Here is a 25,918-nt window from a genome sequence, read left to right as displayed (position 1 = left end):
CCCCTGCTTTTCCTGCTATGACGAGCCAAAACGTCAGCTGTGAGGAAGATCCGCTGACATGGTTCATGAGTGTGGAGAGCTGAAGACGGCGAGCAGAGTGATCAAGCTTCCAGACGAAAGAAATTTAGGAAAACTCTTTTGCATATCCTACTTTTAGCCCCTAATATCCATTTTTACATGAATGATCCAGTATTGTTGCTCTCTTTTTCCAAAAATTAAAATCTCATTGGGGTCTTTTTTAATGTGAGATAACAGTCAGGGTCCTGCTGTTGATAGGACACTTAATTTAATGTGAATTGGTCATTGACAGCCAATCAGCTCGTGATGTCTATCTACCACTAATAATAAGCATTAAAATAACGCAAACATCAGCAATAAGCCGACTCATATAAACCTGCCTCCTCAACATTCCTGTCCACAGCTGCCACATCAGCCTGGCTCTCCTCAGTCTGCCTCCCACTGCACGCAGCCTGTCACCACTGAGCGTCTGTGGCATTGTCACTTCAATGTCATGTCCTACTTCCGTCCACCGGCCCCGTCCGGCACACAGCAGCTCCTGTTCTTCCTAATTCACTTCAGGAGTCAGTTTTTTCACAGTCCTTTTGAATCACGTCAGGTCAATCGGCAGCACGGCTCATCGCCGCCTCACTGACGGTCGTGCTTCTGTTTCAGGGCGGAATGGGAAAGCTCCAGTTGAATCAGGACGGGATTCGCCTGGAGGGAATCTCTGAGTTTCTCCTGCCTCTCTACGTGAATGAGATCCAGTCCAGGAGGGTAAGTTCCTCCCTTTCTTCTTCTCGGCATCTTCAGCTCGCCTGTTGATCAATACTCTGATGAACTAGGAATAACTACCATCGACAGAAACGCGCGTGAAAGGATCTCTCCAAAGCCGCGGACAAGCCGCTATTGATCCTCACAAGTTATGATCAATTCATTAACAACAAAGGCCAACTTCCCTTTGAGCTCTGACTCCCCAGTGCTTTGATGTTACCTCATGTTTGTGCCTGGAAAGGAGAGATTACACTCTCTCGGTCTGTCCTGTGCTCTCTCCTCCTTCTCCTCCTCCTCCTCATTTCCTGTCATCCTCCAGCAGGGCGCTATCAGGCCTCCCATCGGCAGGAGATGGGTAATAGGCTGCCTCTCGGCTCCTCTCAGGCCACATACAACCCAACAGGAGATTACAGGCGATTACAGAGGGACCAGAGTCCCCCCGCTGGATTTCCAATCAAGCCCACGCAATAAATTCCCCTCTTCCACTTCCTCCCTCCGCTTTCTCCTCTTTGATGTTCAGTAGATTAACCAACACAGCTCCAGTGCAAAGTTGATCCAAATTTCCTTCTCCCACACAAATCACAGACGCTCAGTTGGATCATCCCCTTTTTCAGTGATTAGGCACGGTGCAGAAAGCAATTTCAAGCACTGGAAGCCGGGGTTCCATGTAAATTTGATTTTTTTTTGAGGGACGTCGATGGAGGAAGTGGCTCGATAGTGGGTACAATTTTCCACAGCAGATTGAGAAACAACTTGGAATTGCCCCCTCTTCCCCTTTGATGTTCCAGTCGGAGCTAAATGTTGATTTAAATATGAGTCGCGTGCTTAGCAATAGCAAACACCTCAAGGCCATAGCAGACGCCCAAGCCGAACGCTGGACAAAGCCGATATTTCATTCTCCGGTGCAATACCACCTGCGGACATTTTTACTGTCTTGTTTTACAGACATGCTGTGCAGTGGCCTCCTTATCTACCAGCACCAGAGATATTTGCAGGACAAAAATCTCTGTGGGTCACTCAATATTTCTCACCTGAGGAAATATGTCAAGCGCTGTGAGAGCAGGGATTATGGTTATCCAATGAGTTTACACCACAGTGCACGGTGCTGTTCTTCAGCCAGATAACCGCCATTGATCAATAAGCCATTACCACAAACAGGAGTGACCTCTGTAGTGCACCACGGATATCTTAAAGTTAAATATAGTATGATTTATTTATTTATTTGGGTCCAAGCCGCTGTTGAGGCTGAACTCAAAGCAGGTTTAGTTTTACTTCTCGCGGATCAATCGGCGCTTTGAATCCCCATCAATGACTGAAGCCATAATCTCTGAATACCAAGTGGAAATAGCTCCCTCTGTGTTTTTGGCAGGAACTCTGATGGCTGGCAGCAAATTACAGGCTAAGTGGCCCCTTAAAGCAGCGCTCTCAGCAGCGTGTTGTGAAATGAGAGCTGCTAACTTTGCACATATGGTTTACACTGGTCGCAGTCGCTGCCAAGCTAAAAAAAGCACGTGCAAATGTGTTCTATGGAGTTTTGCAGACGCTTTAAGAGGTCAAAAAAGTAAAATATGCACATGTTTTTACCCTGTATTCTGTATTCTAGACCTATTTGTGTTCATATTTCCCATTCAGTTCAACTTTATATATCACTGCAAGGATGTGTGCAGCCAACCAGATCAACACATGCACACACACATCAATGAGAGGAAGAAGGAATCACAAAGCTAAAAACAATCAAAGGCTAGGACTGAAAACTCTGCAGTTTTTTTAGCCTCATTCGGCTAATTGTTTTTGTTTCACAGGCCGCAGCTTTACGGCTCTGATTCTCATTCTCTGCCCTCATCAGCTGCATTTCCAGCAGCTGTTTTTCCAGGCACAAAACTTAACAACATACCCAGCACTAAACTGCAGACAGACATGGTTATTGACTAGCTAGTGGACATCATTGAGCGTTTAGCAGCTAAAGGGCCAGATTATATCCCTCAGGAGTTGGTGGAGACCAAAACAGACTTTAAAAAGAGTGACTATTGGACTTACAATCGCCAGGTAACCAGACACACGTCTCCAAATCAATGCTGATGTTGCTCCACATCTGCTAGTAATATAAATAGACTGCCTGCTACAAAGGTTGCCCATATCAGCATTACAAGGTGACAATATGTCAGTGTTGTTTACATTTGGTTGTTGCTGCACCAAGCGGTCAGAAACACAAACAAATACTGAACATGTTTTTGCTAACTCTTTGCTTTAAGGTACATTTACTATTGTGCAACTAATCATCACACTGTATAATAATATTACTCTAATTAGTATCATAATAGTGTTTAAATGATATCACACAGCCCTGCCATGTCCCATACTGACTATACACTGGCTTATACAGTTTATATATATATATATATATATATATATATATATATATATATATATATATATATATATATATATATTCCATGCTGTGGTGGCAAAGAGCAGGCTCCAGTGCTTAAGTCTTGATGCTTCACATTTCCTGCCTGCTGTGCACCGCAGTGCGTGAACTCAGGCGGTTTGATTTGCGAACAGTGAGCCTCTGGCAGGTGAAATTTCAAGTGCAGAGTTGATTTCAAACACTTAAAAAATTACAGCCCCATTGTCGCTTTCTCGCGCAGAGCGATAGGCTTTGTGCGGCGCCTCCGCTCGAAGGTTCAAGTGTAAATTGGACTGCAGGCACTCGCTGTTACGATTGTTTTAATATGTGAGGTTTCTTTCTGCAGCCACTTTCTGTTAAACCTATGCAGGCCTGTCAAACCTGACAGGCAGATGGATGGATGGAATATTGTGGATATTATTTTGCCTCCCCCTGGGGCCTTACCCTATGCCTGTCTATCTGTCCGTCCATCCATCCACCTGTCAGCTTGTCCAGATGGCACCAACAGCACAAAGAGGCCAATATGAGCACCACGAGGAAGATTCCACAGGACGACCTCGATATCAAACGTTCGAAATCCAGTTTACACTTGAAATTTCTACGCCTGTGAAAGCCACAGTGCTGTATAATTTTGGGCGTGTGAGATCAGTTTAGCTCTTGGAAAATTCACCTGCTTGAAAGCAACAAAGTGGCTGTAATTTCAGGCTTGAAATCTGTGTCCTGCTTGAAAAATATGGATGCAGTGTTCCTCCGGCAGGTGAAATTGCAAGTGTTTGTGAAAGCAAATGTTTGCAGGCGTTCCTTTCCCCCCGTTCACTTTCCTCCCACAGAAACTTCAAACAGGTTGGATCAAGTCATGCTTGTTCAGAGACAAACGAGCCTTTGGCGTGGCTGTGGAGCGTTTGGCTGGAGAAATGGCTGTTTATTGGTCAAACTGTAGCATTGATCGCTTCAGATGCTGTAGAACATTGACACTTTAACAACTGGATATGCTGCTCCTGCTCTGTTTTTTGTTCTCCAGTTTCCAAATTTGGACCCATCTTATTGAGCATTTTTAACAGAGAACTCACACTTCTGTTCTGGCTAAGACTGGAATGAAAGATAAATTATTCACTAAACAACACAAAAGTCATATTGCAAAAGTCATATTTTGCTTCCTGAGCTAATGCATGCTTTTGATTTCTGCTAGATGTTCTGCAAATACTCGAGTGCACAAATGAGAAAAGTCTGGGGTTTAGTGATTTGTCTTCTGTTTTTCACATGCATTAGGGTAATGATATCTGCTGTGGCTTAAGGACAAGAGGGTTCAAATTAGATTTGAAGAGCAGCGGCGAGGTCCATCCACTCTGATTTGCCGTCTTTGGTGTTTTGGACATTTCTGTGTTCCAGTGAATTCCTATCATGGATCATTGAGTATGTTATTGATGTTAGGAACTACAGGAGCTGATTTCACTGATTAGTGTCTCCTCTCTGTTTGAACGTGCTCAGGGGAAAAAAAAAAATCAGTCCCTCCTCTGTTTAGCCTGCAGCCTTTGAAAGTTAAAGCCCACTGATGCTAACAGTAGGGGGGCGCTCAATAGCGATGATCTCTGCACATCAAGGTCTTAGTCCACAGTAAAATACCTGAATGTCTGTGAGCTTAAGAGGTCAAATTCAAGTTGATAATGCGGCTTTATTAAAAACCTATTTAATCTCTGTTTAACTGTCTATACAGTTGTACTTATGCTATTCTCTTTTTTAAGTATAACACTTTTATTTATTACTCTGAAATTGCATCTTTGCTCTGAATGTAAGTGTCTGCCTCAGTCTGCAAAACAATGTGCTTTGAGGCGTCGCATTGCCCACATACAGTTTATCAAATCTCTGCCGTTCAGACTGTTGGCTCTCGTTATTTTCCCCGGGGGACCCTGACTGATCTATAAATAGCATCAGATGCAGGTGCATCTTTATTGGGGTGAAACTTGTCCCTCACCGATTCTCACTCACTTGCATTGGCGATGCAAAATGGAGATGATTGTAAGCAGCAGCTCTGGAAGTGCGCAGATGACGGCTGAAGCCATCCACTAGTTTAAGTCTCACAGTTTAAAATCAAAGGTTTATGCAGCGCCTTGGAGATCTGAACATCCTTCAAACCCAGTTTGCTAGAACCAATTTAATTTAGCTAACAGTATTACACTGAAATACAGGGGCCTTTTAATATGAAAAATATTAAATATGCCTGAAAACATGTTCCAAAACAGGCTGTACCCTGTATGCTAAGAGCCTGTCTGCTAAATGTGATATTTGAATGAGGAAATTAAGACTAAATAGGCGTACCTTTTCAACTTGTGACATTTTTTCTTCATTATATTTACTTGTACAGCTCAGTATGCAAATTGGCTTTGAGCACAACAATCAAATATAATTAAAACTGAAATATATTTATGCAAATGTTTATTTCGGATTACGGTTAAGCCCTGAGCTCTTTATCTATGCTTTAAAGGTCTGCATTTTATGTTGCTCTCAGAACGATACTACCATCGTACGAGGTTGCTTTGTTTCCGACTGTTTCATTGAAGCAGTGCGCCGCGCTCTTGCTTTCGGCTGTGATGTTATTCATTGTATGCAGGGAAGCATCCTTTGCCTTACAGCAGCCATGGTAATTTTTCAGTCTGACGGGGCCCGCTGCACCTTGAACAACAGGCTCCATTTATGTGCATTCACTCTGATCTGCACTTGACCTTCCTCAACAGGCGCAGTGACTAAAAAGCCTTTTATGTGATCCCAGAGAAGTGTGGAGGAGAGCAGCAGCGTCTCAGTCGCGGCCCCCTCAGGAAACAGTTTAAGACCTATAAACTCTTTAAAGGGATACTTCAAATCAAGAACTCAAATTTCTTCATGATGCTGTTCTTGCTGGCGAACACCCGTTCATGATGCGCATTTATATGGGAAAGGAGCAAGCGGGGAATGAAAATGAACCAAATGACCTCTCCGAAGTTACACACCACACAAACTCGAGAGAATCTGCAATAATTTGACGCCTCTTTTGGGAGAGCATGGAGTTAATCAAATCCATTAGACTGCATCATGGCATAATAATTAGCTCAAATGTGAAACTACAACCCCTCTTCTGAAAGGGTTGGGACGCTGCCTAAAACATAACTAAACAGAAAGTGATCATTCACTAATCCTTTTTGATTTATGCTCAGTTGAAAACAGCACAAAGACAATATATTTAATTTTTCACCTCATCAAATCAACAGCTATTTGCACCGATTTCATGTAGAGTTCAACTGCTGGTTCTGACAGTGCTAACCTTTGAGGAAAAAGGGGATGCGGCTGCATAATGGAGGATGCTGTCTCTTCAAAAGAGGTTCTGTACTCAGTCATGAAACAGGAGTGCAAATATTCCCTTCTATGAACTGTGTTGAAGATGCACTAAACAATGGGTCAGATGAGGTCAGAGATGCAGCCCCACATGAATGCTGATGTCGCACCATATCTGCTGTCATCTGTGTCACAGAAAGTATTAAATTACTCTTTCTGTTAACTGTAATGATTAATCCACAGCAGAGCGACAAGATAGGCACTAAAATAATGTGATATTTCAGTGTTCTTAGTTCTTAGCAATGATTTTTTTTTTTCAGCTGTTGAGCTCTCCTCGCAAAATTTTTGGCTTTCCAAAACCCGGTGCTTCTGCTTGAGGTGTAGACATCAGTTTGTTTTATTGGGCCCTTTTGTTGTTGCATTATACTGTCATTATGCCGTACCCGGAAGCATCATGTTTTCAGGTTGTCTGTCTGTCCCATTTTCGTGAAAGTGACACACCTGGAGGGAATTTCTGTAAATTTGAATTTCATGGTTAAAGGTCAAAATCACTGTGAATTTATTTGGTAATTATGACAAATGTCCTTGTATTAAATGAAGTGATGATAATTTATATCCAAAAGGTCAAAGGTCAGCTTCACTGTGACATCATAACGTCCTGCAAAAACACTTTTCTGGCCATTAATTCAGCACCATAACTGAGGAAGAGAAGAGCATCCATATTTGAAGCATTATGGTCCACCACAAGCTCGCTGGTTTTGCTGATATTGAGCTTCAGGTGGTTGCAGTTGCACCATGTGATGAAACTCTCGATCAGTCCTCTGTACTCCTCTGGAAAAATATTCTCTAAGTGAAGTCATGAAATCATAAAACTGCTATCACATCCATGATTCTGATTTTGTTCCCACTAACCTGCTTGTACCACAGAGCTGTAGCCGTAAATCAAGAAACAGTGCTTTCAGTAGTTCCCTTTTCTCTGTTACTACTGGACATAGTACACAAACACTGCTGTAAACCGCCCACTCATGCATGTACTTATAAACCCTTCGAATATGGTGGGTTTACTGGGTACCTCACAATACTGCAACAGTTTACTGCATATGAGATAACAGTAGTGTCATCATATTGCAAAACAGTCATCTACATTACGATATCAGGGTATCTGAAGGAGAAAATATACCCCTGAAAGTACAATATCCTTTCAAAACAAAGGAATTAGTCATATTGCAAATGTGCCCCCCCGCATGAGCTGTTTTTAAGAGATTTTACACGACAGAGGTAAAACCACTGCAGAGTGAAAGCCTTTTCAGCATGCATGCAGCGACGCACACGTGTGCCATCATTCAAATGTCAAACAGCCATAAACTTGCAAAATGCAGAAGTGTCAGAAAGCAGAAGAGAGGTCCAGAGTTAAGATGTCTGCAGCAAAGAAAGGATACACCTACGCCTGTCACTGATGGAAAATACACATTTTCAGCTCAACCGTCCTGCCACCCCCTTTCTCCTCAACCCCTACCTACACTTCATTACTCATCCTTGGATAATTTGGTTTTAATTTGTTCCATTTTAGTCCGCATGTAGTTTAATTCAGTGGTTTATATCTAGGGAAGGATCACTTGGGAAGGCTTTTCGACACTGTTACACTCACAGATTTTGGAGATTTGCCAGTGACTGTCTTAACAGTCCTGGTTTAACACACCTTTCCTAATAGGTAATATTGAACCTGACAAGACAGTTGTTGAGTCCTCTGAACACAACAACATCACCAAAAAGTTCAATCGGAAAGAGAGCAGTCAGACGACCCAAGAAAGGAATTAAGTCGCTAGCTTTGTCTGTCACCTGTTTGGCACTGAGCAGGTAGAGTAAGAGCTGGTTTATCAGAGCTTTTCAGGGAGAAAATGTGCCTCCTGAGGCAAAATGAGCTGTGAAAGTGAGGCAAAGCCGTTAACTTCAAGCCAAAAAACCAAACCAATGAGCTGAAAGGTGCTAAAATGCTCCTAAGAGGAGCTGCAGAGATGGGTCATAACTCTCCATGTTCGTCACCAGAATCTCCTCCTGATGAATTAATTAATCCTAATATAACATATTTCTTTCTTCTTCTCTCCTCCTCCCTCTTGCTGCCTTTCTCCCTCCACATTCATGCTTCCCCTAGGACAGCTTGTTGGTCTTGCGATCAGAAAAAAATGTAACACTGAACGCCAGGAATGACCAAGGCCAGCTGACCGGTCAGCTGACAGTGGGTGAGTCCACTTCTTACTGCAGCACACACTCGTTTGGAAGCCAGAAACGCCTACTGTGGCGTCCCTGTTGGTAGTTTAAAGACAGGTTCACAACTGTTTTTTTGACCTTGTGTCACTTAAATAAATCACTAAATTATCTGTGTTATGTGTTTATTTACGCTTCGGTTCAGCCTCTCTGTGTAAAACTTATTAAAACATGATCTTAGATTAATTTAGTCCTGACTGTAAATTGCCCCATCAATCTCATTTTATTAATGACTTTAATCAAGATTAGCCCGACAATTCATCTTTAAATTCTCTTTAATCGTCTCTGTGCCTTCAAGAAAGACTCTTCCAGACACTAACCTTTGACGCACTTTTTGAAAGGACAATGGATTCTTCTTCTTATCATCAAGTTCAACCATCAGTCAGTCCAAATTACCAAAGTCATTTACATGATTAATGACCACTGGAGAGCAAATGACCTGCTTATTAACATTAATAGCTATTGATCTTAGCCAACATAAGTTGAGAGTTGACGCTGATTTGACGAGACTGGTGATATGACACTTTATGGTCACGCTTGACCTTCCTGCGAAAATTAGTGCCTGCTTTTGTAGAAAGTGCATTTTGTCTGAAATGAGATGAAACTTGGCGAGAATAATTAAATTCCCCAGCTGTCGCAGCCCGTGGATTAATGGAAGAGATCACGAGAAAGCGGGACGTTAAAAGTTTCTGCATGCACATCTGGAAAAACACCAAAGAGCGGAGAACCAGAATTAATATTCCTCACCAGCAGAACAGATTACTGAATTGTCTCCATCCGTTGTAAAAGCTGATCCAACTTTGTTAGGCGCCTTTCGTTTGCAGAGCAAGCACTCTGCACAGTATTTCAGACTGCTAATAGTCTTACCCAAACTTAGTTTCCCAAGGTTGATTTGCAAGGCCAGAAAAGCACGAGGCAACCTTTACTTGACAGCACCATTTACAAAAAGAACAGCAGTGCAGCATTAGTATTGCAGACTAATAAAACTTTTTAGCTGGAAACCTGTTCTTTAATCCTTTTTAATTATCAAACTAAAATAAATGTTTCACCCTGGAAATGTTCATAAAATATTGAGCAGGGCAGTAGAGGTAAACAAATACAAATAGGCTCAATTCTGAGAATCTTGCTAGTTTATTTCCAGCACCTCGCCTGAGTGCAATCAGCAGAGGTTTTTTTAATCGAAAGCCAGAAACAAAGTGGACGCCTCTCTCTGCAGGACCTGAGGCTGTGGAGGCCCAGTGTCAGAGGCTGGAGGTACGGAGTAAAGATGGAGGCAGACTGCTGTTCACCGCAAATGAGGACGAGGTCATCATGACGACTGAGAAGTTCACCGTTACAGGTACAACGTGCTGTACTCTCAGCTTAGCATGAAAATCTGTCCCAAATGAGCAAACAGTAGCACAAGCGCTGGGATTTGACGTTTTACCTACTATAAAACGTCTTTTTCAGTGAACATAAGTCAATTTCTTGAATGTTAAATGCTGTCTGCATTTAGAGTTAAGATGACTTTCACACCAACACGTTTGGTTTGGTTGTGAAAGCTTCAGTTGTGTGTGTGTGTGTGTGTGTGTGTGTGTGTGTGTGTGTGTGTGTGTGTGTGTGTGTGTACACACATTATTAGCCTTTATATAGAAGATCTTATTGTTTGAAACATGTTGTATCCTTTACAAGTGTAACCCCAGTCCCCTATAACTATATACTATTATGTACTATTATGTGTTATCGGCTAGGTGGATTAGTGCTATTGGAGGGGGCCTGGGTACAGTTTTACCTGCATTTATGAATTATTACTTTTTCAACCTTTGTTTCCTTATTCAAAATGACAAATAACTGGCAGTGTCTCCAATAAAATTGAGAAAGTATTTATTTAGTCCAGATACACAAAATAAAATCAGCCTTTGTCTCTCATTAAATAAATGAAAATATAAATTATATCCAATATCAATAAACATAAAGTAATACTTTGTTTCTGTTATTTCCTTCAAGTCTCGTTTAAATCATCATCAGTTACGTCTATCTCGGCTCTAATATCATAAGTGCATGGCATCTTTACCATATGAACATCAACAATAACAGGCCTAAAAACTGTATTGTCCACTTCACTTGTTCTCACAAGCATTCAAAATAAAACGGCACGTCCAAGTTTATCAGTACTCACGAATCCAGGCATATTCAGCGGAGCAGGTGAGTGGAAACGTGGTAATGGGCGGCAGTTTGTGCATAGAAGAAACACAGGCGACAGTCAATGGCAGCACACCAGCAGGAGGGCAGTCACTCTCCAGAGTGGATTTCCAGGTCCTCTCTTACAGTCACAAGTCTCCGTCTCCTGAATCACATACATCATCTAAGCAATAAGTCCATACACTATTTCATGCCAATCTCGTAATACCTTGTTTTCACCAGTTTAAACAAATGCAACGCTAACAGTACGAAAGCAATGGCTGGCTGGCTGGCTAGCTAGCTAGCTAGCGAGCTAATGGCTATTACGCTAATGCTAACAGCTACTCGCGATTAGCAACACACTCTTATTACACATGTAACATTTAGTCACCGTATAGAAACAGTACAAAAGTCTTATTTACCTCGTGTAGATCACAATAAGTTCAACAGTAGGATAACTAGTCGTCAGTCCTTGGGTTAGAAACGTTATTGCCCTCTTTCCTTTACAACATACAGTTGACTCACAAAGGGTAATTTACTTCTGCTTTCTCCAAAAGTCCAAACAAATTCATTTGACGACTAAGCCCCACCCCTTTACCTAGGCACGCACCTGAATTGGCTGTTCGCTTTAGGACCTTCCAATTAAAATGCAGAAAAACAGAGATTGACATTAGGCTGCAATCCATGTTAGATTGTCAGGCTGACTACACCTGCTGGCCATACATACAAACAAACTATGGTCATTTTCATGAACTCCAACCTTTTGACCTTTGATCTGTAAAGATTATGACCCTTACATGTTTGACTTGCACTTTTTTTTTTTTTTTTTTACCTCATGTGTTTATTAAAGATTATTTGGTGTCACAAAGACCTCAGAAAAAAATAACTGCGGACAAGCATTATTAAAATTGACAAACAGGACAAAAAGAGGTGATTTGTAATATTACGTCGAGGTTTGCTTTACTTTGCTCCAGAGAGTCGGACACAAACAGTGCAAACCAGAGGCCCAGACGGGGTTTATTTGACAGCTTTCACAGAGTTTATTTGATCTGAAGCTAACAGGTTAGGTGTTAAAGCAGCCCAAGACTCTGTGCTAGAGACACATTTGGGTCAGTACCAGAAAAGTATTGATTTGTTATGTTGGCTGTAACTTTGAGAAATATAAAAGTCTGTTTTTTTTCGGTAGGCTCGGAAGGCGCCGTGTTTGGACATTCAGTAGAAACTCCCCTGATCCAGGCGAGGGCTTCTGAAGACCTCAAGTAAGTTCATCTTCATTGACTTTACAGAAATTCATTAAAACTTAATCTCACATGTTCATATCCTGTTCAATTAAAATGAAGATCTTTAAATGATGATGATAAATGTTCCGTGGCATTTCAAAGTCTGCACTGCGAAAAAAAAAGAAAGAAACGCGTGGCAGGAACCATTATTCACCAGTATCATTATTCTCAAGCAGCGTCCTGTAAACTCCAGCATCTAGTGGTTGGCTCGTTATCACACAAATTTAAAACTCGATTTGACCATTATATTAATTTCACAGCCGAAGGGTGAGCTAATTTGTTGGTTATTCTCTATAGCGGGCAGGAATTGATTAAAGCGTCAACAGAGCAAGGAGAAAGTGGGTAAGGTTGAGATGCTTATTACACTCGTACACGCCTCTGCATGTGATCCCCGCCGCACTCCGCCTCAGGCTCCGAGGCCGCGTCGGTCCATTAACGAGCTATAACGAGTTTGGTTTGTTGTCCACCTTACTGGTCCTGAAGGGAGTGCTGGGATCAAAGTTGGCAGAAAAAGCAGTGTTCTGGCATCTAATTCCTTCAGAGTGAGAGGAATGCTGATGAGGTTCACTTTAAAGCAAGCACACGTATACACACACACACACACACACACACACACACAGGCCTCTCACACACAGGCTCAGCTCAGGGGTGACCATCTGCAATGTGGTCAAATCTTAACGAGAGGCAACTGAAGGGGAAACTCGGAAGCTCCACATGTTAGCTTCAGCAGGATTCACGTTTTCCTTCCATTTAAATGCATATTTGATCAAAGATGTTTGATTCACACATTGTCAAAGTTTGATTCTGTTTGCGTGGTTTCATTTAAAATGTATTGCGTTTTCAAAAATCCATCATTTCCTCAGGCGGCTTTCAAAATGACTGGCTTCCCTCACTGAAATATTTCCAGGCAGGCCGATGTGCAAACTGGACTGTGAGGACTTTAAATACACGCTCCTTTTATCAAAACCCAATTTATTTTCCAAACACCATGTCAAAGAATTTTTGCATTTAGCCGTACAGTAGTATTAAAAAAGCAAAACAGAGAAATCCTGTGGGCCATTAATAGCATGAATTCAAGCCTGGCAATATTTTTGTTATTATTATGATGTTGTTTTTTTTATTCTTAGCATCTGTTTATGGACTCATTTGGCTGTAGGCAAAGTAAACACGCTGCCATCACTGCAGAGGCCGCTCCCTGCTCAGCATTGTTGTGTGAAGGATTTCACTTTTTAATTGCTTTTGTGCAGCTTTTACAGAAACAGATGCAGGTTGTGTTCACGGACAGAATCGCCCTGAATATGCCGTTGAAACAGATTTTACGTAATCTAGATCTAAAATAAAAAATACCATTTGAAGCTTTACAGCCTCTTTTCATTTCCATCCCTGAAAGCACACTGTCTGCTGTGAAGAGGAGGATTTCACTGTCAGGATTTTATGTCTCAGATTTGTATTAAATGATGTAATTTGTCTTATTGCAAGGTAAGAAGTCAGGGATAAAGAATTAAAGTAAAGTAGGCTCAGGTTTAAAGACCCCACCACCAAGTATTTCTCTGTAAGATTAAATGTTCTTGACTTGTTCAGGGGAAAAAAAACTATATTTTGGCAGAATATTGTTCTTTTATATGGACCCCATCACTTATAGTGAGCAACAAATTGTGAGCAAAGTGGATTTTCAGGGCCTTTAAAGTCCACACAGTAGCTCTTTCTCAGTCAGCCTGTCTGGGTAGAGCAAAAGTTGTGTTTCAGTATTATTTTTTTCTTCCAAAGCTCATGTCATATCCAATTTCAGACCACAGAGACGAGTTACATTCATCCATTGGAGAGTGTTATTACAACCGCTGACAATTGAATCATTGTGCTTCTGCTGCGCTTCTGTTTTGTGACCCACTGAAAAGAACTGAAGTCTTCTTTTTTTCCGCCCGTCCTCACCAGTTGCAGGTTGCGATCGGTTCAACCGAAGAGTGAATTGTCTTGCTTTGTTTGGATCGTTTTTAGAGAAATTCACAGGAAAAGAAGAAAAAAATAGAGGAAGGTTTATAGAAATCAGCATAAAGGTGCAAGTATGCTCCTTCAGAACTGCTGGTCGGGCCTCTTACCCTCCGTCCGAGCATTTCTTGAACTTTCTCAAACAGACGACAATCCTCTGATATCCAATATGGCATCTCGATAGGACGACGCATCGCGCAATCTAGTTCTTCTGCTGGGAGATTAGTTTACATCCCTGTTTAATATGATTTGAGATAAAGGCCCCGCCACCATCTCGGAGCAGAGAATCAGCACCATCTGTGACACCTCACTCCCCCTGCACTGCTTCCTTTTAACGGTGCCAAAGCAGACACTTTTTCATTATGAAGCCAGACTACAAATTATGAGCCGGAACAGCCTGTTGATTGATTACATGTGTGTTAATCTAATTTATCATCCGACGCGCTGACATCATACTGTGTAATTAGGGTGACAGCATCAGAAAAGACCGACTCCTACTTAAATAAAAATTGTTAGACACTGACACACCCGTGCCATCTCACGAATGTCCTCATTATTCTACCAATTTGCCTTCTTACATGTGTGACTGCTATAAAGCAGCAAACATTGAGGACATCTGTGTTAAAAGTCTTAGTTTGCATTGTTTACATAAGTGGCTCTGGGACTTTCCAGCCATCCCTCCACCTCCCTGAAAGGTAAACCTTCTTGTGCCGCCTGTTCGAAAAGCTCAGACGATGCAGATCCGGTTTGGCTGGCGTCCATGTCGCCCCCCTTTTCCTCTTGAAGGAGATATCAGTCTGTCTGTGACGTGTTTTATTTCTCTGTGAGCCAACGGTAATCAGGGATGAAATCAAACAAACCCACCTGAGATCCTCCTTTTCTTTGAAGCACCCGGGGAGCTTTGTCTGTGTACACTCGCGCTTGTCACCGTCATGCTACTTTTGTATAGCTGTCTGTACTGTGTGTAATAACTCCATCGGTCTTTAATTACTTCATAGTCAAGAAGTCTTCTTGATTTTATCCATGTTTGCTTCAATTTTCTTTGTGCCGAGTGTAAAAAATGAAAACGGTCTAAGCCCTTTTCTCATTTTTGGATTTAAAATGCAAAATATCCTCCAAACATTGTGATTCCTGCTTGTTTTCTCCCAGCAGACACATGCATCATTTGCAATAAGCATATTATAATATTGAGGTAGAAGACTTGCTTGTGCAATATTCACATATTCACCCTTAAGTAGCTGCTTATTAGCATACATGTTCGTAGCACATTGGCTCTTCATTAGTCATTATAAAGGCCTATTCTGGGGGGTTTGGGTTAGATTTTTAATAATTCATGCACAACAGCTTCCTCGCTTACTCTCAATAAGCAGTAATCAGGAGGCTATTGAGGGAAAACTCTCCGTTAATGGCCGAGCAGTTGTAGAACATGGTCATGCAGAATGTCGATGAAGACAGCAGTGCAGAGGTTAACAATCGAGCAGCTTGACTGATTTATAGCCGGTTAGCTGTTCTGCTCCCCTGCGACTCGTATTTCACTTTGTTGTTGTTTTTTTATGTGCTCCTCAGTCCATCCTCTCTGTCAACTGTGCGCCCCAAAACCAGGAAACCTGTTTGTGTTTGGTGACTTGTGAATAATTGCACTCGTGCCGAGGAGCTATCAGAGGCCTTGATGTTGAGGTCTCTCAAACAAGGGCAGTGCCGTTATGAAGTGCATATCGTCCCGCAGAGGAGACGTGTCAGTTAGTCATTTCCTGCTCTCTGCTCACGGCTTCATTACCTTTTGGTCGTAGCTCTTGTCGGGCTCTGATCAGCTCCTTCACCTGACAGTCACCTCTGGAGTTCAGTTTCACCCTCAAAATACCCTCCGGGGCTGAGTGTCGAGGACAGAAATCAGGAGAGTCAATTGCAGGACATTTGGCTCTGAGGATTCATGTTTTGACTCCCCAGCTGGCTGCCCACTCAGTTTGATAATAGCAGCAGCTTCCAACCAGAAATTACAGGCCTAAATATGAAAATATTTCTGTCAATTACATAATCGGATCATTTTATGTCTCACTCTGGAGGATGGTGCTCTGATTCCTGATGCACATGTCCCAAATCCATCTGAGCAGGCAGGGAAGCTGCACGATAAATATTACTCCCCCCTCCATCTTCTGCACATCTATTACTGTTGGTAAAGCTGCAGCGTGGCACCACTGAACATTTCACTGTGATACTCGTGTCATGTCGTTTGTTCACATTCAGAGTCTACTCTCTTGACATGCATCGAGGACAGATGGTGCACGGACGTCTGATCAATGCGATGAAAAATCTCCAGGTCTCACTCGTGTCAAGAACAGACTCTTTTTTTTTTTGTTTTGCACGCTGTAAATAAAACCGCTGCTTACAAAACACACGGGAATCTGAAGTGAGACAAGTCTGACATTAAGATGCAAAGGCAGACCAGACAGGATTTGAAGGCTCTCGCAGCGCGCAGACGTCACATGGTGCATTTCCAGGCCCGGCATCAGAGGGCAGGAAAACAGCTTTCCATCTGATTTTCTCCACAACTTTCTGCTACTAGAGCTCTCCTCCTCGTCAGGTTTAGAGTCTGTCTGCAGCGCCTCCAGCCACGTACTCCTCTCCAGCTGATCCGAGCAGCTTTCAGGAGCGTCTCAGCAGTCGCTGCGTCCACACAAGAGTGACAGGTTCATTAAGAAGATAAAGGCAGAACAGAACAACTCTTCTTGGTCCCACTTAGCTCTGGTCAGACTTTTCTCCCACCAATTTGCTGGGATTGAGATGTAGTGCAGCGAGAGTGTGTTCCTTTTTTTCACAATTTGACTGCAGCAAAGAAGAATGGTGGTTCCTCGTTACTGTGATATCTGGCCATGGGGGAAATATTTGGACAGCAGAGAACATTGCATGCAGATACAGTGGAAACGATTGGTCTTAAGTTCTGTCGGTACAAGTAAACAACATCTATCATGGCTACACAAGCTTCAGACTCAAAACTCTGCATATTTAAACTATAACATAATTAAAGTGGCCAGTAAAATGATTGGCGGTAAACTACTCAATTTAGGGTGTCCTCTCCATTAGGGCTGCAACTGAGAAACAATTATTTTCATCACTGATTAATCTCTGGACTGCTTTCTCAAATCAAAGTCTATGAAATGTCAAAAAATAATGAAATATGCTTATCACATTTTCCCAGATTTTGATTGACCAGCAGTCCAAAACCCAAAAGATATGTCGTCAACAGTCGTAAAATACAAAGACAATCTTCAGATTCTCACGTTTGAGAAGCTGGAAAAAGCAAATGTACAGTAATTTGTCCACAGGGGAGCACTGACGTTTCTTTTTGCAGTGTAAAATGTCCCATTAATGACATAATTCTTTAATAACCAAATTAAAAGCTAACTGATAGACTGGCAGCAGAAACAAAACCTAAAATACATGCTGCTTCTCCAAATCAGAGAATCTACTAGACAAACCCCACTTCAAAAAAAATCTGAACTGTCCCTTTAACAGGAGTCGAACAGGCTTGTATTTTCAAATGCAATCAACCAAGAATACTAACCAGCACCTGTTAAGCAATTTAACATGCTCTGCATGAGACATGAAAAAAGCATTAAGATATAAAGGATACACAAGGTCGTGAAAAAAGACTTAAAACAGGATTTTTAAATAGTAAAAAACGAGATAAATAAGCAAAAGTTGAATAAAACAGAATGAACCTAAAGGTAAAAATTACAGATTGTTCATTTTAAATTATGTGGGAGAAGTACAAAGCTGAGTGTGAGGGGCCTCAGGCTCATTAGATTCATTATGGATCGAGCTTCATCTGTGGATTTCAGTGCAGAGGTACTTTTATTCAGGCTCTGGATTTTGAGATTCTTTCTATACTGTGGTCCCACTGTTGCTGCTGTGGGTCTGTAAAGCCCACAGAGAGGCTGAATGCGATAGTGACACATTAAGATAAACTCGACTTTCACCTTTGGAAATCCCCTCAGCTCCCAGGGTAGATATGCAGTATTTAAACGACCCTCATCCACTATGACTTCAGCGACGGCCATCGGCGCATTTAGTCCTGTACGGCTCCGCGATACGGCGACCTTTCCGTGGATGTAAAGGTCATCCTGAGCGCCGTGAGAAAAGCTGGTCAGATTCCCAGAGAATGGCGGAGCCCGTCGTCAGCGGCTGATACGACTGCAAATACCACGCAGGTTATCTGCAGCGGGGGCTTTACATATCAGCTTTCTGCATGGAGCCAGAAGGCCTGAAATATTCTGGGTACAAGAAGCTCCTCAGTACTGAGGAGGACGGAGCTTTCTGGACAGTGTGACATTTTAAAACAAGCTGAATATAGCTTCATTCATCAGCGCTGCCTCGTTCATTTCAGTGTCTTAATGGCCGCCGCTTTACAGGTCCCACAGTGTTCGCACAGTTTCCTGCTATGTAATGTGAGTGTAGATCCTTAATAAGGTTCCTGTGGTTTGAGCTCTGTCTCCATCTTTTCGTGTACTATCAGTTGGTAGTCAGCCAGCGGACAGCAAATGCAAGAATGTCAGATTTGTCTACAGGAAAGCATGCAATTCAACAAATATGAAGGAGATTCATCTCGAAATTCAGCCTGAGAACATTTCATCTCTCCTTAAAATTCATACCAAATGATGTCGTTCTTCAGGAATATTAAAGAAAGTGCATTTTTGCTGAGGTTCAAAGTTCATTGTTCACTTTCCCAGTCTTTTGTTGGTGCCATCAAATTCAGAATAAGAGTATAGTTAGAAAAATCAATGAAGCTATAATGAGGTCAAACATTAAATATATTGACTTTCTGCCATTTTCAATTGAGTGCATGTCAAACAGCAAATGATCTCATGCTGTTTTATGTTTTACACAGCACCCTGGCTTTTTTGGAATCGGGCTTGTATTTTGAATTAATTTAACATTAGCTTTAATTGTAATGTTTGTCAGTCAGCAGGAAGTTGAAATTGGACTTCAAACTGCTGTCGGAGCCTCAGAAACTCGACCATAAGCTTTCTGTACATGAAAATGGAAACAGTCTGCGACGGTTATAAAACCCAAGAGACATTTTTAATTTAATTCATTTAATGCTTTATTTTGGACTGTGTCTGAAACAAGCACTCTTGGAAATTGAGCACTTTGTCTTCTGGCAGAATTGCCTGAACTGAGTGTGTGTGTGTGTGTGTGTGTGTGTGTGTGTGTGTGTGTGTGTGTGTGTGTGTGTGTGTGTGTGTGTGTGTGTGTGTGTGTGTGTGTGAGGGTGTGTGTGTGTGTGTGTGTGTGTGTGTGCGTGTGCAGCGGTTGATGACATAACCGCTCCGAATGGAGTGAAAATATCACACACACATCACATATCACCAGTGTTCCTTAAATGGGCCTTTTAATGACTCGTCTATCCAAGCCGTGGATAATCAGCGGACGCCTGAGAAATAATTAGGGAAACATACGAAGCTGAGGAGCCCTCAGATGCGGATTCTTGTGGCTCGCTAATGAACGGCTGGGTTCAGGGGAGGGAATGTGCCGTGTCGCTGCAGGAGACGGACTGAGGACGTTTTCAAGACAGTAATAAAAGTTAAATCTTTTTTTTTTAATGCTTTTTCCTCTACACACGTCAATCACAAACCACAAACCTGTGCTCCAAAATCATTTCCCCCCCTTGTTGGCGTATTAAAGCAGGCACCTTCCTCCAACCCCTCACCCGTCCCTAACCCTCAGGAATAATAGGCTGCCATGTTTTGTAGATTTTGAAGAATGAAAATGAATCTTTTAAGGAATATTTCCAGCTATTAAACATGTAGCCAGGATGTTGCAGAGGTGGGCCTGTCCACTGTAACTCAGGACGTCTCTGAGCTATGAGTGCAGCTAAAACAACCACAGGGGGGACGTAAAGATGGCTACCAAAGGGCAGGGTGCTAGTTTAATACTAAGAGCTCCACCTAACCTGGACCTGGAAACAGCCGGCTAAGCTTGGCTTGTGTAAAATTAAACTGAGATGAATTGGATGATGAAGGTGTAGAGCTGACCCTGTTCGGTGCCTCTTCCCATCATTCGTGTGTCTAAAGTTCATTTCTTTCACTAACTTTTTGGAGCTTAACTAAAATAATGATCAAATGGACTCTGAGAAACAAAGAATAAAAAGTGTGAAGTGAGCTAAAAGTCGATTCAGGGCATGTCTGCTCTTATTCTGAGCAGCTTTTCAGAAGAGCCGCCGAGCAGACGTCTGTATTCCCTGTTTCTACAGGTCTATGGTACAAACAGTCCCAGGTCAAAGGCACATTTCACAGATCCTCTCCAAACTGTATCTACTGAAAGCTGATTTAGAGTCAAGAGGCTTTTCAAATGCAGATGAAATTCATTTGCTCTTCTTTTTTTTCCCCTCCTTATTCCAATAGCGCATAATCCGAAATGTGTCACTTTCAGAGGGTATGGAGATTTAAGCGATTTCAAGACGGCTCCTTAAAGTCTTCCATTTAAAATTCATTGAAAACAGATTTGGGGAAGATGGGGGGGGGGGGGGGGGGAGAGGAGAAAATCAATTTGAAACGGTTATGAGTTATGAAAACAAATTCCACATTGATTGGCTCTCGCACTTATCTTTCTCCGTGTAAACAAATAGTCCACGGGAAGAAAATGCAAATTGCATTAGCCTCAGTGTTGCTGAAGGTCAAAATCAGCTGATACAATTATGGGCTGTTTAGGAACCGTACTGGATTAGAATAATGAGAAGAGCCGCTTAAAGATGAACTGCAGCTTTCATATTCCACAGGTGGAGATGTCGGCGGTGTAGCTAACGCACACGAGACACGTATGCAGCAGAAATGTGAATAAAACGGTTTGCTTTGCTCAAATGTGAGATGTTTTCAGTCGATTTTGAAATGCCTTGGGTCTGTTGTGAGACAATAAAAATGAATTCCATCATCTTGCCCTAAACAAGTAATTACACAGGGATATTCATAAACTATGAACCAGGCAACAATCGATTTAACCTTGAATGCAACTTGTATCCTCCGCTATTAAATCATACTGAAAGCCAAAGCTGTAATAATGCAAACATGCTGAAAGTATAAACACAAGTAATCGATGCATGAGTCCATGCACTGAATCTCTGAGCCTGTGCTCGTTTTTTTTTTCTTTTCCCTTATCAGGCTGGAGTCTCCAACACGGACCCTGACCATGGAGGCTCCCAGAGGGGTGGAAGTGAGCGCTGCCAAGGGGCTGCTGAAGGTCAGCGGGCGAAAGGACCTACAGCTGGAGTCCACAGAGGGAGAGGTGAGGAACTTCCTCTTATTTATTTATTATTAGCTCTAATTTATTTTCTAGTTTATGTTCATACATTTGGTGCATGAGGTGGGATATAGTTTGCCCATCTTGGTGTTTTAACAGTCTCCCTCCTCGTCATTAAAGCTACGCTGTGCAGTGTTCTTGCAAACAAACAAAAGCTTTGTTTACGTTCAGTGTTTCTTACCAACACGCAGCCTCATAAAACCTCATAATTTCAAAATCCTGCATCTTTTTACATGGATGTTTCCACCTTCTGGCTCATGACTGCCACCAGCTGTACGTCAGCGTAATAACACAAAAGGACGGGCATGAGTGTGTGTTGCTCTGCATGTGTGCACGCGTCCTTCTCTGTGTACATTAAGTAGGAAGCCACTTGTAAAACTTTGCTCCGCAGCGCTAATAGTAGCACCTTTATTAAAGTACAACAGGTTTAAAAGGCGACTTAGATAAGCAGCTCTGAGGCTGCACACAGGCGCGGCGGTGCTTTGAACGAAATGCTAACAATGACATGCTAATGGTCATCAGGTACTGCCTTTGCCATGTTTAGTGTGCTAGCCTGCTAGCATTTGCTAACACAAAGTGCAGCAGAGGCTGAGGGCCACGTCATTTTAGTGTTTTTAACCTGATGATTAAAAAAAAGTTTCCAGAATTCATCCTGAGGGGAGCACATGAATGAAACCCGTCCAGTCCAGTGGTGGACTGACACTGCCATCCCTAGAGCTGCACCGCCAGCACAGCGACAAATGGGCAATTTTCTCTTCAAAATCAAACTATTAGACGACTGGAAGGACAGATTTCTTCCTTCGCTGCTTATCCTAACTCACCAGATCAGCGCTGCAGTGTTTCACTCCACCTGTCACATTGTACTTACTGACCGCGCCAGAGTCGTTTATCAGTTCCAGTTGGTAATACATCACATCAGGGCACCTGTGGCGAAGTTATTTGAATGACTTCCAGCGTGCCTCTTGATTTTTTTTTTCCCCCTCCCAGATACTTTTAGACGCCAGCACCATTCAGATGGGCGGTCTGCCACTTGGCGTCTACACACCATCGCCCACTCAGGCCTCCCGCGAACAGTCCGTCTACGAGGTGTGCGTCTGCCCCAGCGGCAAGATCTACCTCTCTCCTGCAGAGAGCAGCTCCACCTGCCAGGCCATGAGCAACATCTGCCTCTGGAGCTGACCTGGGAACAGCGTCAGGGATCAGGGACACTTTTAACATCTGCTCCGGAGCCGCCGAGATTGAGACTCCTCCGTCAGTACATTTGACGGAGACGGAGCTCAAACTCACACTATCTGAGCCGTCTGAGTTCAGATTAGCACAGACGCACCCGAGGCCGCCGCCTGCAGCGGTCTGTGAGAGGTCAGGACTCTTGTACCACTGACGGCGTTTGAGGAGTAGCTCTCTGAAATCAGGAATATCACATACGAACAGGAACATTTCCACTACCTTATATCAGAGTCAGAGGGACACAGCCTTTATTTTTCTACCTTAGCTTCATCGTAGACATGCAGTGACTGCTCTGAGGGAATAGAAGAGAAAAGGTAAAACACAGGTGCCTTCAGCTGTGAAAGAAGTCATATTGTGATTAATATCCAACCTGTCTGTGCAGTCCAGGAGAGGAAGTTAAAAGTTTCAAAGTTGTGAAATACGAGTAAGCACAATTCTGTCATGTTTTCCCCCCAAGAAATCCAGATTTTAGATTTTTTTAATAACCTCAATAGGTATTTTAGTTTTTTCCACTGTGTCAGCAGCTGTTTGGTTTGAAATTAAACATGTTTTTATGTGGCGCACGTTATACCTGAAGTGATTAAGACCGGTTAAAACCAAAAGGTTCGCAGGACGTCTCCACTTTGAGGTAAATATTCTGCCTTTTCCTTCTACATGAGAGAATTAGTTGGGACAACTATCTCTGAAGAAGGTCCATTTAGCAGCTGTTCTGGAGCTTTCAAGCATATCACGCCATCCTCATCAGCAGATGGACTTTTCCCAGTTGTCGCGGAATTGCAGATGTTCAGATTTCCATTTCTTCTGAGCACTTTAAAGGACTTCTCATCCATCTTGCCTTCATTCTTGACCTTGGAAACAGCCGCGGAGAAAAAGATCTCACCACGAGGTCCAATTAGTAGCTCCTCTTGAGCTTTCGGTCTCGTATGATCTTCATCGTGGAGAAGAAGCACTTTATGAAGTCAGGAAAATAAAATGTAAATTCAAAGAACTGCAGTTCTTTGACGTGGGAAAAATCAATCTGCCAGTGCGGATTGTTGGATGTGACTGACAGCTCATGAACAGCTACTAAATGGACTGTTAAGTTTGTTTGTAACATTCTTATGACAGAAAATTAATAGAAAAATGTCATTCAGAAAATTCCCCTATATTTAGAGTCTGATACATCAACATAAAGATGATGTTCTCATTTCATGTTCTGCTTGTGGCTCTTGCATATTTAAAACCTCGCTCCACGAGTGAACTGCGCTTCTCTCCGAGGCGGCGCTCCGCTGTGGGCTTGGACACGAGAGGCTGGCTGACCTTGGCACTGCAGCAGAGAGCGAAGCAGGCAGCCGTGTGTCAGCAGGCCTCGCTCGCACGCTCTGCTCCTCTTCCTCGTCCTCCATCATCGCCCTGCAGCAGAAGCAGGCTGCTCCGGTAAGAGCTGCGTTGGCTTTCTAACAAGAGTTTAGCCGCCCTGTCTGCTGCCTGCTCCCTCAGGCCTCCTTAAGTGGCACTGTGGTGTTTCTTTATGCTTCAGAGATGCACTGACAACAGCAAAGTGTTGATTGAGATGCTGCAGATTGACCTCATCTGCTTAAATGGCGCTTTGGTGTGACATATTGATTCTTTTTCAGCCAAACAAAGTGACGAATCCAAGAAATGACAAATTTCAAAATGATTTAATCCCGTTTCATGCACAGCATGCACTGATGTGACCTTTACGACGCCCCTCATCACCACTGAGCTGCAAAACAAATCAGCAACGGCTGCTGTGAATGGGAACAAAACTTTATTTATACAGTGCTTGCTTACCATGTTTGATCCAGGATTAAAACATTTCAGGGCTGTAATGACACAAATAAATTCAGACAGCTAAAAAAATACCTCCCCAAAAAAATGGATTTAAGAGCCCAACAGTAATAAAACAAACATAAAACTGTGCTGCGACATCTGTACCAAAAGGAAAATTAAAAGGAGTTGATACCATGGAAGACAACAGTGAATATTCACATCTGGAGCTAGAGGATTTTTGGCATTTTCGCTGAAGAAATGATTCCAACAACATGTCGGTTATCAAAATGGTTAATTTCCTGTCACTCCGCTAATCATTTCAGCTCTAAATTGAAGGCTGCGTCGCCTGTATGAGAGTTAAATGAGATTATTAAGCAGAACAGAATCAGCACATTACAGAGAGTTGCTGGATTTAAATATATTAAGATAAAATAGGACAAAATAAGGAGATTCCAGATAAGATTGAACATGTTGAACAGACACAAATCGCGAGTTCAGTCAGGAAAAAGAGCAGCAATCTGTCGAGCGCTCAGAGGAGAGGAAGTGACTCAAACCTCACTCAAAGTCACCTGCTGTATTTCATTATCCTCTCTCTCCCTGTAACGCTGCCTCACCGTCTCACCTGGTGGAGACATTTTACAGGCTTCCCTTGGCCACAGGCGATCTGAACAGAAGCAGCCAGAGGAGAGCATTTAAGACTCAGGGTTAAGAACGGATATTATGATAGCCTGCTGCTGCAGCCACAGCTCGGTGCACATGGCAAGTTTCCTGGCTCTAATTAAGCCCAAAGTTGCCATCAAAAAGCCAGATCAGCTGCGGCGACCACTGTTGCTGTTGTATTTTAATCTCATTTTGCAGAAGAACACGTGGAATGGCTCTGTAGCTGCAGGACGGCTGATCAAGAGCATGTGACGCCAGTCGGTCTGCTTCTTTGGGAAATCTGAGAGTAACCGGAGCAGACGCCGTGCTGCCAGTCTAACACCGACTTGTTAGCCTTGATGGGTCACCTCATTAACACCAAAAGGTTCTCCTGCATATTTGCATGACTTGTGGGCTTTTTAGAAAGTTGCATCAAATCTCCAAGCTAATAATTCACTCTTCTCCACCGGCAGTAATGCGCAAACTCCATATTAAGCGGGTGGGATGACAGGTGAAAGGTGGTGGAGACTTGCACAAATTCAATAATCAGTTCACATTAGGGAACTGAGTGTTTTGGCTGCTGGCTAAAGACCTCCATTTTTGCATTTCTGATCATGCTGAAACATTCATTTGGTTCCAGCAGGCGCCAGATGCTTCAGACCTCAGAGATCGTGGCTGCTTTGGATTCATGCCTCTATATGCATATCGTTATAAAAGCTCAATGTGGATGACGTTTGGTGCTGATCCTGGAGGGGTAAAAAAAAAAAAAAAAAAAAAAAAGGTTGGCTCAGTCCTTTTTTTTAAGGAGACC

At 42.6% G+C, this 25,918-nt stretch overlaps 1 protein-coding gene across 3 annotated transcripts in view; it reads left to right on the top strand.

Annotated features, from left to right (window-relative positions):
* LOC139351205 (zeta-sarcoglycan-like) overlaps positions 1-25,918 on the top strand; it is a 44,139-nt gene that overhangs the window by 12,328 nt on the left and 5,893 nt on the right. For all 3 annotated transcript variants that reach the window (XM_070992978.1, XM_070992979.1, XM_070992980.1), the window contains exons 3-8: positions 673-774; positions 8,637-8,724; positions 9,966-10,088; positions 12,096-12,168; positions 21,330-21,453; positions 22,456-24,111. In XM_070992978.1, the coding sequence (XP_070849079.1) occupies positions 673-774; positions 8,637-8,724; positions 9,966-10,088; positions 12,096-12,168; positions 21,330-21,453; positions 22,456-22,647 (702 nt within the window). In that variant the 3' untranslated portion in view covers positions 22,648-24,111. The remainder of the gene's footprint in view (positions 1-672; positions 775-8,636; positions 8,725-9,965; positions 10,089-12,095; positions 12,169-21,329; positions 21,454-22,455; positions 24,112-25,918) is intronic.

This window comes from Chaetodon trifascialis, chromosome 23, assembly GCF_039877785.1.
Source record: "Chaetodon trifascialis isolate fChaTrf1 chromosome 23, fChaTrf1.hap1, whole genome shotgun sequence".
Lineage (NCBI taxonomy): Eukaryota > Metazoa > Chordata > Actinopteri > Chaetodontiformes > Chaetodontidae > Chaetodon > Chaetodon trifascialis.
This window is presented reverse-complemented; position numbering and strand designations above follow the sequence as displayed.